Genomic DNA, 13,311 nt, shown 5'->3' with positions numbered 1-13,311 from the left:
CCAGAACGATTGCTTTTCTCAATAGCATTTTGTTTTGTTGTTTCCCCAACATTTTATGATGAAGTGAGGGGGAGATTTTCAAACGTTGAAACGTCGAAAGGATGGGAACATTCATCTGTCCACTGCCTACAGTTTACAGTTAATATTTCACTGTATTAATTACAGTTTTTTGTCTTTTTTTTAAGAGGAAGTTTCTGGTAGGGCTGTTTCAAGGCTCAGCTCTTCCTGAGAATATCGCAACCATGTTTTCCCTAGGACAGAAGGATGGGATGGGGGTGTGGCAGGAAGAGGGGGATTTTAGCCCGGGAATGCAGCTCTCCGGGAATCAGACTGGATGGGGGTGGGGGAACTATAAAGAAAAAACCCAGTTCCGCTGACCCCTGGGCCCTCTCGCTCTTACTGTGTGGGCTCAGCCAGTGAACCGGACGACCAGAGTCTCGTGGCTGCTTTGGGCTGGAAGGTCTAAGGGATCATCTTTCTCCTGCTCTATCTCGACTTGCGTGCCTTCTGCAAAGGGTAGAGAAAGGCAGCGATGGCGGACCTGGCGTCCGCCCGGAGCACAGGAAAACTAATGAGAACCCCTAGAACAGCTAAGCCGAGGGGACTCTGAATGCTGCAGCTTGGCAGCGGGCCCCTCCAGCTCGCGACGCTCCTCCGGGTGCTGCAGCCGGAGCACCCGGCAGGGAGCAGCCGGAGGGCCGGGGCAGGGGTGCCGTCCTGTGGCAGCTGCAGGGTTCTGCCCGGCCCAGATGTCCCCGCGACTGACGGCTGCCGTCCCGGGCGGAGTGGGCTCGGGGAGGGACCAGCCTCGGTGCTCCTCCCCCGGCCGGCCTGGACTTGACTCGGCGCGCCCCAGAGTGCGCCCTTTACATAAAGCTCTCCTCCCCGGCCAAGGTAGAGGAAGTTGGGCTCCCGCCTGGATGGGAGGCGGGAGGAGCCCGGCTTCTGTTGTTTTCCGCGAGCGGGAGTGGGTGGCGGGCGCAGAGGGCGGGGTGCTCCCGGGTGCGCCCTCCCACCCCGGGCCGGGCGCTCGGGAGAGGGAATCGCGCTCGGAGCCCAGCGCAGCTGCCAGCCCCGGACGTCGGGCTCACCCCAAGCATCCTTCCTGGGGGCTGCGGAAAGTGGAGCTACTCTGTCGTTCCGAGGGCCTGGGAGGAGCTCTTAGTACCCCAGCGGCCGGGGCCTTGGGGGAGGCACACCCTGCTGAGCCGGAGTCTGCTTTTCCCAAGGGGTCCCTTCCCGCATCTGGGGCGAGATGGCCGCAGGCGTCCGGGCGCCCGAACCCCAGGTTCTCGTCTTCCTCGGGGCGCTCCTGGCCCGCTGGGTCGCCGCAGGTAAGGGGCCGTAGTCTAGAGGGGAAAGTTGAGTTTTGCCCAGCAGCGGTGGGGAGGGGAGAGGCAAGGACCGAATTCTCTCCGACTCCGCTGGATCCAAGTGTGGCCGCGGCCCCGAAGTCGCCCCAGGAAGGTCTTGAGTTTCCTGCCCACAGCTCGGCTTTTTGCAGGAAGGAATTTTCCCGGGCACTTGATGGAGGACACGACATCCCCACCCTCTTGGTTGCAAAGGTCCTGCGGAGAGGTGATGGGAAACTCTGGGACGTTGAAGATGGGAAAATTGAAAAGGAAGGAAAGTGTTTATTTTTATTTTTAGTTTTTTTTTTAAGCGTCGGGCGTAAATTCGCGTTCTGGTTTTATGTTGCTGCGCTGGTTCTCAAACGCCAGGCTCCTCTATTTCCCTCTCCTCCCTCAGCCCAAGGTTGAGCTCGCCATGCACCTGTAACCTGTGGATTTCCCCTACACACTCCTGCAAGCCGACCTGTGTGGACTTGTGCACAGTTGTGCTTTTCTCCACTTAAACAAAACAAAACGAAACAACACTTTTATTTTGAAAAAATTTCAGACTTACAGAAAACTTCCCCTGCACTTGACATGACCTCTCTCTTAGACTTGACATGACCTCTTACTGACATGATTGGCAAAAAATCTTAAATGCTTCATCTATGCTCTACCTTGTAACAATAAAGAATAGAGGATTGCTTACAAAAACATACAGAATTTTTTAAAAGATTGAAAAAATATTTTTGAATTTAATTCACCAGTAAATGCCTGTCTTTGTGTACAGGGTAGTGTGACAGGCAGAGAGAGGACTCAGGTGCGGGGAAAGGAGATGTAGTTTGCCAGGATTCTTGCAGTGTCCTATTTTCAGTGTCACCCAGCCCAGCACACCTCGCTGATTGATCTCTTCTAGGTTGTTAGAGGAATTGCTCCCCCCACCCCAAGCTTCCTAGCAGCAAGTGCCAAAGTTCCTATTAGGCTCTCACAAGTTTTTATTTTGTTTTGTTTTTAGCAATTATTTAAGAACAGTAAAATTTCCTATAAGCTAGATTTCTAGTTTAGCTGGAAAAATCTGAAGATCTGGCAGCTCAGGAACTGAGCAGTGGTCACCCACTTTCGTCTAGGGCAGGTGACTCCAAACTTGTTCCCGCCTCTCCCTGTTGCAGTACTTACCCCTGGCTCACTGCACTCATGAATATTACCTGCTGGCCCCTCCAGGCATTTGACTTAGTGGTCACTGTGCTGGGGGGAGGAGCTTAATACACAGTCTCCAATTGGCTGTCCCTGAAAGTTAAAAGTGACTGTGTATTCCCCTCTCCCCAGCTGTCTGCAGTGTTTACTGCACTGTGAATATCATAGGAACCCAACCCTGGGTTGAAATCATCATAGTGGAATGAACTGGCTTTTAGGTTGGCTGCAGCTCACCACGCAGGGATGCTTTGTCCACTGCCGTGCCCAGTTAGTTTGATGCCCAGGCCAAGTTCACTGTTCCGTACAGTACCGGGGGCTTCCCTCCCTTGATGTAGTTTTGTTCTTTCTTTTTCAATTCGGGAGTTGTCTTGGGGGTAAAAATTGTCTTTCTCCTGTCCCTTAACTCCGGACAATGTTCATGTCCTCACTGTCACCTCAGATTGTAAACCTCAGGTCATTCTTGGGGAAAAGTTGTTAGGAAAAAAAAAATAAATGTTTGGGTACAATCTCAGCTCTGTAAATGATAATGTGGGTGCAGCATTGAGAAATGGTTGTTTATATTGCTCCCTCCTTTGGTCCATGTTCTGAAGTTAAGGTTGGAGGACCTTAGGGGACCCTCTGGACACCCTGTGGATGGCTTCGAGTAACACAAACTTACTATGTCTTACTGTCTCACCCTCTGGGGAGACCAGATTAAACTTCTGTGCCCTGGAGCCCTGAAGACCTGAATGGCAGTCCCAGCTCTCTCCGTGGGTTGTGTGGGACCTTAAGTAAGTCACTTAAGCTTTCTGAACCTCAGTTTTCTCAATTATAAAGTGAGAGGGTTTAAGATGATCAAGTCAGGACCTAGTGCATCCTCAGGGGCTACCCATTCCTTGTCCATGTTACATATCACTAATTGATGCCTGTATTCTTCTCCACTGAGCCTCTATTCAGCCTGGCTCATCTTTAACTCAGCCCTCAGGACTGCCACATCTCAGGATGGAAGGATCGCCAAGGTCACCTTCAGCTTCAGTGGTTAAAAAGAAGGAAGTGAGCAAAGCCAGGAGGAGAAGTGAAATGCCTTAAAATGGTTTCTTTTGTGGTTATGCCATTCTACTCCTTGGAGGAGAAGACGATGTTAGCTCAAGTTCCAAGACTAAAGTTTTACTAGGGCTTTTCCAAGTCTTTTTATTCTTTTGCCAAGGAGCCTGGGAAGGGGCAGGTCATGAGCACCCCTTGTTGAATCTGTAGTTCTACAGTTCTGCCCTCCTTTGTGGGACTGCCCCTGAGAACTTGCGTACCCACGCCAAATTGTTTAAAAATCTCACTTGCTTTTTAAAGTGATTATTTGAAGGCATTTCTTGCTGTTTTGGAATCTCTAGCATCGGGTGATATTCTCTGCCTTGTAGCAAGTGGCTTAGGTTCTTTGTTTTTGTTGTTGTTTTTGTTGGTTTTTGTTTTTATTTGTTTTGTTTTCATGTTACTCTGGCTCTTGAGAATGGTGTGGCCAAAATGAGGAGAGAGTTGAGACATCCGTGGCTCCATGCTGGCTTCTGAGCTTTCAGATGAGCCTTCTAACCAGACAGAAGGCCAAATACAGATAACAGTTACTCTTTCTTTTGTAAAAGGGAAGAAGTTCCAGAGGCAGGTAGCAGTTTGTTTATTTTTTTTTATAACCACCTGGTTGAGATATTTATATACCATAAAATTCACTCTTTTCAAAGTGTACAACTCAGTGGTGTTTAGTATATTCACAAGATTGTGCAATTATCGCTACTAATTAATTCCAGAATATTTTCATCACCATAAAAAGAAGTCCTCTATTTAAGCATTAACAGTCACTTCCCACTCCCCGCCCCTGCCCCGAGAGGAGCCACTTTCCCCTAGACAACTGCTAATCTACTTTTCTGTCTCCATAGATATGCCTATTTGAGCATTTCATTTAAATGGAGTCACACAATATGTTGTCTTTTATGGTTGCCTTCTTTCACTTAGCACAGTGTTTTCAAGATTCATCCATGCTGTAGCATGTACTTCATTCCTTTTTATGGCCAAATAATATTCCCATTGGGTGGATAGAACACATTTTATGTATCCATTCATTGGTTGATGGGCATTTGGGTTGTTTCTACCTTTTGGCTATTATGAATAATGCTGCTGTGAGCCTGCATATATAAGCTTTTGTGTAGATATGGTTTTCTTTCTCTTGGGTATACACCTAGGAGTGGAATTGCTGAGTCATATGGTAACTTTACCCTTTTAAGGAAATGCCAAACTGTTTTCCAATGTAGCTGCACCATTGAAAAATTCTACCAACAATGTACAATGGTTCCAGTTTCTTCACATCTTTGCCAACACTTGTCACTGTCTTTGATTTTAGTCATTCTAGTAGATGTGAAGTGTCAGGTATCTTATTGTGGTTTTGATTTGCATTTCCCTAGTGACTAGGGGTGAGCATCTTTTCATGTGCTTATTTTTCCTTTGTGTATCTTTTGAAGAAATGTATGTTCAAATCCTTTGCTCATTTTTAAATTGTACTCTTTGTCTTGTTGTTGAGTTGTGAGAGTTCTTTATATATTCTGGATGCCAATCCCTTCTCAAATGTGATTTGCAAATATTTTCTCCCAGTCTGTGGGTTGTCTTTTCACTTTCTTGATGGTGTCCTTTGCAATGCAAAAGTTTTTAATTTTTGTGAAATCCAATTGATCCATTTTTCTTTTGTTACTTGTGTTTTTAGTGCATCTAAGAAAACTCTACTTAACTCAAAGTCCCAAAGATTTACTCTTTTGTTATTTTCCTAAGCATTTTATAGTTGTAGATCTTACATGTAGATCGATGGTCCATTTTGAGTTAATTTTTATATCTGGTGTGCGGAATGGGGTCCGAATTCATGCTTTTGTATGTGAATATCCAATTGTCCCAATACCACTGTTAAAGGCAGTGTATTTGGTAATGAAATACCATCTTTCACAAAATGCCAATATATTCACATACTTTGAAAACTTCTGATGTGGTGGGAAAAAAAACTGTTTGGAGGATAACGAGAAATCTAGATTCTAGTCCCAGCTGCTACCTTGTCATTGTAGGACTTTGGGCCAGCCTGCTTTGCGTCACATTTTTCTCATCTACTGAATGTGACATTGTGAGTAAAAGACTCCTAACAGGTTCTGCCCATTGTTCTTGTGCCTGTGGCCCCTTTATATCTGGGTGCTGATTGTGGAGGGACTGGAAAATTGCAACACTTCTCTGCATTGCTTCTTGTTACCTGGTGGCAGTCTTATGTCAAATCAATTGCCCTTAGCATTTGTCAGTCTTGAGTGAGTGTCAGGATCACCTGGAAGGCTTGTTAAAATGCAGGGTGCTACCTCCCACCACTACTCCTGGTTTCTGATTTAGATGTTCTGGGGTGGGACCTGGTAATCTGCATTTCTAACAATGCTGCTACTTATCTGGGCTTTTCCTTCTGCCTGGGAACCCCAGCTTCATCTCTACCTGAATAATTCCTTCTTGTCCATCAGATCTGAGTGGCTTCCTGGAGGAAGGCTTCACTGAGAAAAATCCCAGCTGGACTCTGGGGCTCCTTCTCTGAGCCCCTATCATGTAATTTATCACACTGCATTATAAGTGCCAGTTTATTGTCTGTTTTCTGCACTAGACTGTGAGATCCTGCAGGTCTCTGTTTTGCCCATCAGGGGTTCCCCAGTGCCTAGCACAGAGCATGCCCCAGTGTCCTCACTGTGAGCTGCCGAGAGGTCTTGCATTGGACCTGAAGTGGAGAGAGACACAGAGAGCAGCAGGGAAGAGGGAACAAAGACAAAGCCTTTTCCTCTCACCCTTCCGGATTTCTAGACAAATAAAACCAGTCGGGTTCTGTATAAGTTATTTATTGCCACGATAATGCTGTGTAACAAACCTTCACAAAATGGCAATGAGTGCTTTTTGCTCAAGGGCCTGGGGTGGTTGGTTAGTTGGCTGTACTGATCTTGCCTGCGCTCACTCACACGTCTGGGCACTGACTGAGTGGCTGAAGGCTGATCCAGAATGGCCACAGCTGGGAGGAGGATGGAGACAACTAGGGTCTGTACCATGTAGGGTGCAGACCCTGGGACCAAACTTAGGCATGTCCTTCTCAGGATGGTGGCAGAAGGTGACAGTGAGCCAGCCCAGTTACATTAGTGCTTTTTAAGCCTCTGTTTATACCACATTTGCTAACACTACATTCGCCAGGGCAAATCACGTGGCCAAGCTGGAGTCAGAGTGGGAGAGCCCTGGGGAGCGACATCGTGCAGGGCATGGCCAGTGAGGGGAGGGGTTACTCGGGCTCTTTGCAGTTGCATACCACCACAAGTTCATTACTGCCAGGTACTGGCTAATGATCCTGGCAGGGTGGGGCTCTGCGTGTTACCCCATCTTAAAAACACACAACTGGATTTTAAAAAAAAATCTTAATGCAGAGGCACTGTGCAAAGAGGGAGGTTGCTCAGAGATCAGGAAAGGTAGTCACAGCCTGACCTTTCCTCATACAGGGTTGGAGGCAGCCGTCATCGGAGAAGTTCACGAGAACATCACGCTGCACTGTGGCAACATCTCGGGACCGAGGGGCCTAGTGACCTGGTATCGGAATGACTCGGAGCCTGTCTTCCTCCTGTCGTCCAATTTCAGCCTCCCGCCAGCCGAGCCGCGCTTCTCTCTGGTGAATGCCAGCTCCCTGCACATCGAGGCACTGAGCCTGCAGGATGAGGGGAACTACACCTGCCAGGAGGTCCTGAATGAGACTCGGTGGTTCCGAGTGTGGCTGCAGGTGGCCAGTAAGTGTGATGGGAGGGGACTGAGGCTGGACTCAGGGCCTTGGACCCAGGAGGGCTTTGGAGTCAACAGCCTGGGTTTCATTCTGGGCTCTGCCGCTTGCAAGCTGAGTGACCTCTCTCATCTCTATTTCCTCATCTGTAAAATGAGGATGAAAGAAAAGTCTTGCCTAATAGAACTGCTGTGAGGAATAGATGCCAGTTTATCTATATAAGGTGCTGGAAAAGGCTCCCGGCATAGTAGTGAGCTATGACTTTTATTTTGTTAGTATCAGCCTGGCTTTTAAGCTCATTTTATTATGCAACAAAGTCAGAGTATAACATAATCATACTGGCTGAGCTCTCATCCTAAGCCTAGGTCACTTGAGTAAGTAGCTTAACCTCTCTGAGCTCAAGTTCTTCTTATTTGTTGATTGGGGATAGTACGTTGCATACCTTATCAGGTACATGCTCTTATGCTGTAGTGCTAAGTACAGGGCTTGGTTTGAGCTACTATTACTGCTGTCTTTCCTAGCTCAATCGATCATGTCTGTTGATATAGATGCGTTAATTTAGAGCAAGGGTTGGCCAGTTATAGCCTGTGGGCCATTTCTAGCCCATTGCCTATTTTTGTATGGCCTGCAAGCAACAAATTCTTTTTACATTTTCAACAGTTGAGAAAAATACCAGAAGAAGAGTATTTGTGATGTGAAAATGATGTGAAATTCAAATTTCAGTATCATAAATAAGGTTTTATTTGAACACAGCCACACTCATCCATTCAAATATTATCTCTGACTGCCTTCGGTACTATAGCAGCAGAGCTGAGTGGCTGTGACATGGATTGTATGTCCTGCAGAGCCAAAATATTTACTCCCTGGCCCCACATTCTGTATCCAGGGTGTATAGTTGAGTAGAAATGCATCTGATCACTTTATAGCTCCCTGATTTCCTCACCTACAAAATAACTTACTCACTCCTTTAGTCCATATGTCTTATTTGAGAGCCCGATGCCAGGCACTGTTCTAGGCACTGGGCCACAGGAGTGGACAGGACAGAGAAGGTCCTGCCTGTGTGGAGCTGACATCTTAGTGGGGGAAGACAGACAATAAGCAGGTAAACAAATTCATCAGGCAGGTGACATGTGCTGTGCAGAGAACTGAGATGGGGTGATGTGATTTCCTGAAAGACCTTCCATTGGAGGGGTCAGAGAGCAGCTTTTGGAGGCAGTGACATCGAAGCTGAATGATACATAGGTGCCAGTCACTCAAAGAGAAGAGAGAGGGATCCAGGCAGAAAGTGAACTAGTGCAGGATGGTTGAACATGGTACATGTGAGGATGAGGAGAAGGCTGGTGTCGGGGGAGCCCCGTGTGAGAGGGCAGGACGTGTGAGATAGTGGGGCAGGGCCAGACCGTGTGGGGCTGGGTAGGACTGGTGTTGTGGGTTGCACTATGTCCCCTGAAAAGATACGTTGAAATCCTAACCCCTGGTACCTGTGAATGTGACCTTATTTGGAAGTAGGGTCTTGGCAGATATAATCAACTTAAGATGAGGGCATTGGGGTGGGCCCTAATTAAAATGGACTGGGGTCCTTGTAAGAAGAGGAAAGTGCATGCAAAGACAGAGACACAGGGAGGACCTCGTACAGTGACAAAGGTGGAGATTGGAGTAGTGTAGCTACAAGCAAAGGGACGCCAGAGATTGACGCCACCGCCAGAAGCCGGGGAAGAGACAGGGAAGGATTCTCTCCTAAAGCCTTTGGAGGGAGAATGGCCCTTCTGGCACCTTGACTTCAAACTTCTGGCCTCCAGAACAGTGGTAGAATCCATTTCTGTTGTTTTAAACCATCTAGTTTGTGGTACTTTGTTCAGGCAGCCCCAGAACACTAATAACACCTCGTAAAAAAGTCGGGATTTTATTCTGGGTGTAGGAGAAACTCCTGGAGCTGGAAGCAAGCAGGAGTGTGGTATCATTTGAATTACACATGGAGAATGTATGTGTGTGGTCTCAAGAAAAACTGGTAAAAAAAAATCAGGAGAGCCAGTTGGAGGTACAAGATGTTGGTGGCCAGAATGAAGGTAGCAGCGCTGACCTTGGTGAAAATGTGGAGGTTTGAAAATATTTTGGAGGTAGACCAGCAAGACTTGCTGGCAGATCAGAAGGGGGAGAATGAAGGAAAGAGATGCTTCCAGGACATGTCCAGATTTTTGGATAGTTTCTAAGGTTTCCGCCAACTCTCAAGGCTTATGGAATTTGTGCACGCAATGTTTTTGTGTCTGGAGAGGCCGTGGATGAATTGCTGAATGGCCAGGAATGAATGTGGGTGTATCAAAAAAATGTCACCCAGTTTGGTCCAGTTCTGATGGGTTCTCACTGTGAGCCCATGGGTAGGAGCCTCCCTCACTCCAGCTGCCAAACGGTAATTAATAATTCCTTTATGTCAGCGTTGTCAACGAATGTCTTTGCTTTTGACCACAGAGGAGTAAGATGGCATTACAATTTTTTTTTAACATTGCTCTCTCTGGTTTATGACGATTTTATCTGACACTGACTTATTAATCATTGGCTAAGTTTATTGGAGGATGGATTTATTTCATTATTGCCCTCAGGTAGATAAATGCAAGACCTTCTTATGAAAGTGAACTTATATTAAAAAAAAAAAAATCACTGAACTCAAATGGCGCTTTGGGCTTCCTGCGTTACTGGGCTGTGATTTGTGTTATGGAAACTTACTTGTTTGGAAACACAGGGGGTCCCCGACTGGTGTAGGGCTTGTTTGTGAAAACAGAACACAGGCTGTCTTAGTCAGTTTGGGTTGCTGTAACAAAAATAGCAGACTGGTTGGTTTAAACAACAAACATGTGTTCCCCACTGTTCTGGAGGCTGGGAAGTCCAAGATCAAGGTCCCGGCAGATCCAGTGTTCAGTGAGGGCCTGCTTTCTGGTTGACAGATGCCTTCTCTCCTTGGTGGAGAACAGAGAGAGAAGAAGCAAGCTCTGTGGGGTCTCTCCTTATGAGGGCCCTAATCTCATTCATGAGGGTTTGACCCTCATGACTTAATCACCCAAGGCCCCACCTCCAGGTACCATCACACTGGGTACAGACTTCAGCATATGAATCTGGGGGCAGGATACAAACGCTCAGTCCAAAGCACAACTGCCCTCTGGTTTCACATACACCAGAGCCCTCTGGAATCTCAGGCCTTGCTCCCATTCCAGGAGAACCCCAGGCCAACAGCAGACCCTTCCTGGCACCAGGGAGCCCCTACCTGCCCCTCAGACAGTGGCTGAAGGGGAGGCCTTGGCATCTCAGATTGGAGCTCAGCCCTCATTTCTGCATAGAGGATTTGGGAAAATGGCCTAAGCTTGACCCAACCAGGACTTCTGGGAGGGCAGTGGTGTTGCTGCGTGGCTGAGAGCATACACTCAGAGGCCCCGCTGCCTGGGTTCAAACACAGGTCCTGCTGTTGTCTTTGTGACCTTGGGGAAGTCACTGTAACTCCTGCAGCCTTAGTTTTATCATCCGTGATATCATGGTAGAATCTAGGCACAGATCCCCTGCACACATTCAGGAGATCAGCACACACAGCCTTCACACAGACTTGGGCACGCGGTATGCCCTTGGTGCATGTTACCTCCATCACCTGGTTCAGCAGGTGAGGGGATTCCTGTGGGAAAAATGCATCTCCAGTTCCCAGCCATCAGTGCATCTGGGCTTTTTGAACAAGACTTGCTATGGGTCAAGGACTCTGCGTGCCCAGATCTTGCTTTTCCCGTCTTTCTGCGGAGGTGGTTGATAACTTAGTCTCTTAAGGAGAAGAGTTTGGAAGTATTCTAACATGGCCTTGGAAGTTAGGGAAAAGAATTCTGAGATGTGACAAGTTGTTATCTGTAAGCTACTTTGGTTTTTTTTGTTTGTTTGTTTAAAACATTTTTTTCTTCCAGTTTTATTGAGATATAATTGACACACAGCACTGTATCAATGTAAGGTGTACAGCATCATGATTTGACTTCCATGGAGTGAGAAATGATGACCACAGTAAGTTTAGTGAGCATCCCTCATTCACATAGAGACAAAGTTAAATTAAAAAAACCAAATTTTCCCCTGAGATGAGAACTCTTTTTTGTTGTTGTTGTTGTTTAAGTATAATAGATTTACAATGTTGTGTTAGTTTCAGGTGTACAGCATAGTGGTTCATCTACACATAGATATGTTTATATATTCTTTTTCATTATAAGCTTATTGCAAGATATTGAATATAGTTCCCTGTGCTACACAATAGGACCCTGTTGTTTATCTACTTTATATATAGTAGTTAGTATCTGTAATCCCACACTCCTAATTCATCCCTACCAGAATGCTTAAGATTCACTCCCTTAACTTTTATATATAGCGTACAGCAGTGTTCATTATATTTGTCATGCTGTGCATTACATCTCTAGTACTTATTTATCTTAAAACTAGAACTTTATACCTTCATCCAGTTCTCCCTCCTCCCACCTCTGGTAACCACAGATCTGACCTCTTTTTTATGAGTTTGTTTGTGTGTTTGTTTTTGAAGTATAATTGACCAACAACACTGTGTTAGTTCCTGATATACATCACAGTGATTCGGTATTACTATACATTTTGAAATGATCACCACAGTAAGTCTAGTTATAATCTGTCACTACACAGAGACATTCCATAATTATTGACTGTATTCTTTCATATCTGACTCATTTATTTTGTAACTGAAAGTTTGTACCTCTTAACCTCCTTTCGCCCATTTCTTCGTCTGCCCCCTTCCTCCCCCTGGCAACTACCAGTTTGTTCTCTGGATCTATGACTATTTCTGTTTTGTTATGTTTGTTCATGTGTCTTGTTTTTTAGATTCCACATAAAAGTGAAATCATACAGTATTTGTCTTTCTCTGTCTGAATTACTTCACTTAGCATAATACCCTCTAGGTCCATCCATATTGTCACAAATGGCAAGATTTCATTCTTTTTTTCTGAGTGAGTTGTATTCCATTGTATATATATGCCACATCTTCTTTATCCATTCATCTATTGATGGGCACTTATGCTGCTTGTATATCTTGGCTATTGTAAAAATAATGCTGCTGTGAACACTGCAGCATTATTTTCTAATTAGTGTTCTCATTTTTTTCAGTTAAATACCCAGGAGTAGAATTGTTGGATTGTATGACAGTTCTGTTTTTAATTTTTTGAGGCATCTCCGTACTGTCTTCTATAGTGGCTACACCAATTTACATTCCCACCATCAGTGCACAAGTGTTCCCTTTTCTCCACATCCTTTCCAATGTTATTTGTTGTCTATTTAGTAATAGCTGTTCAGACAGGTGTGAGGTGATATCTCATTGTGGTTTTGATTTGCGTTTCCCTGATGGTTAGTGATGGTGAGCATCTTTTAATGTTCCTGTTGGCCATCTGTATGTCTTCTTTGGATAAATGTCTACTTATTTCCTCTGCCCATTTTTTGATAGAGTTGTATGAATTGTATTGATTAAACACTTAAGTGTAAGACCTGAAACCATAAAACTTTTAGAAGAAAACATTGGCAGTACACTCTTTGACATCAGCTTTAGTAATTTTATTTTTATTTTTTGGCTGTATCTCCTCAAACAAGGGAAACAAAAGCAGAAATGAACAAATGGGACTACTTCAAACTAAAAAGCATTTTTTGCACAGTGAAAGAAACTCATCAACAGAATATAAAGGCCAACTACCGAATGCGAGAAGACAGTTGCAAACGATATATGTGATAAGGGGTTGGTATCCAAAACAAAGAACTGTAAGTGACCTTGAATGTAAGAGACGCTGTAGAAACACGAAGCTGCTGTATGCGGGCTGGCAGCTTTCTCCCTCCTTACCAGCCAGATCTCTGCTTATCCATCTGTGGGCATTTGGTGCCTCTGCCTTCTATGGAGTAAGGTTTTCTGTAGGCCTGGGTTGATTCAGCAGTATGATTTTGTTATCCAGCTCGGGACCAAAGACTCTGCACTGTTACTTGTTA

General features: G+C 45.6%; 1 protein-coding gene across 11 annotated transcripts in view; it reads left to right on the top strand.

The window, feature by feature from the left end:
- The first annotated feature begins 343 nt into the window (after positions 1–343).
- VSIG10 (V-set and immunoglobulin domain containing 10) overlaps positions 344–13,311 on the top strand; it is a 33,400-nt gene continuing 20,432 nt past the window's right edge. For 8 of the 11 annotated variants that reach the window (XR_012066439.1, XR_012066438.1, XR_012066437.1 and 5 more), the window contains exons 1-3: positions 344–894; positions 1,230–1,334; positions 7,034–7,315. Coding sequence is in view for 7 of the 11 variants with exons in the window: in XM_072953550.1 (XP_072809651.1) it covers positions 750–894; positions 1,230–1,334; positions 7,034–7,315 (532 nt within the window). In the remaining 4 variants the exon portion in view is untranslated. The remainder of the gene's footprint in view (positions 895–1,229; positions 1,335–7,033; positions 7,316–13,311) is intronic. The other 3 variants (XM_072953551.1, XM_006204795.4, XM_072953548.1) reach the window with 3 other exon arrangements.

Source organism: Vicugna pacos, chromosome 32 (assembly GCF_048564905.1).
Source record: "Vicugna pacos chromosome 32, VicPac4, whole genome shotgun sequence".
Taxonomy (NCBI): Eukaryota; Metazoa; Chordata; class Mammalia; order Artiodactyla; family Camelidae; genus Vicugna; species Vicugna pacos.
The sequence above is the reverse complement of the archived record's forward strand: the minus strand, read 5'-3'. Positions and strand labels throughout refer to the sequence as shown.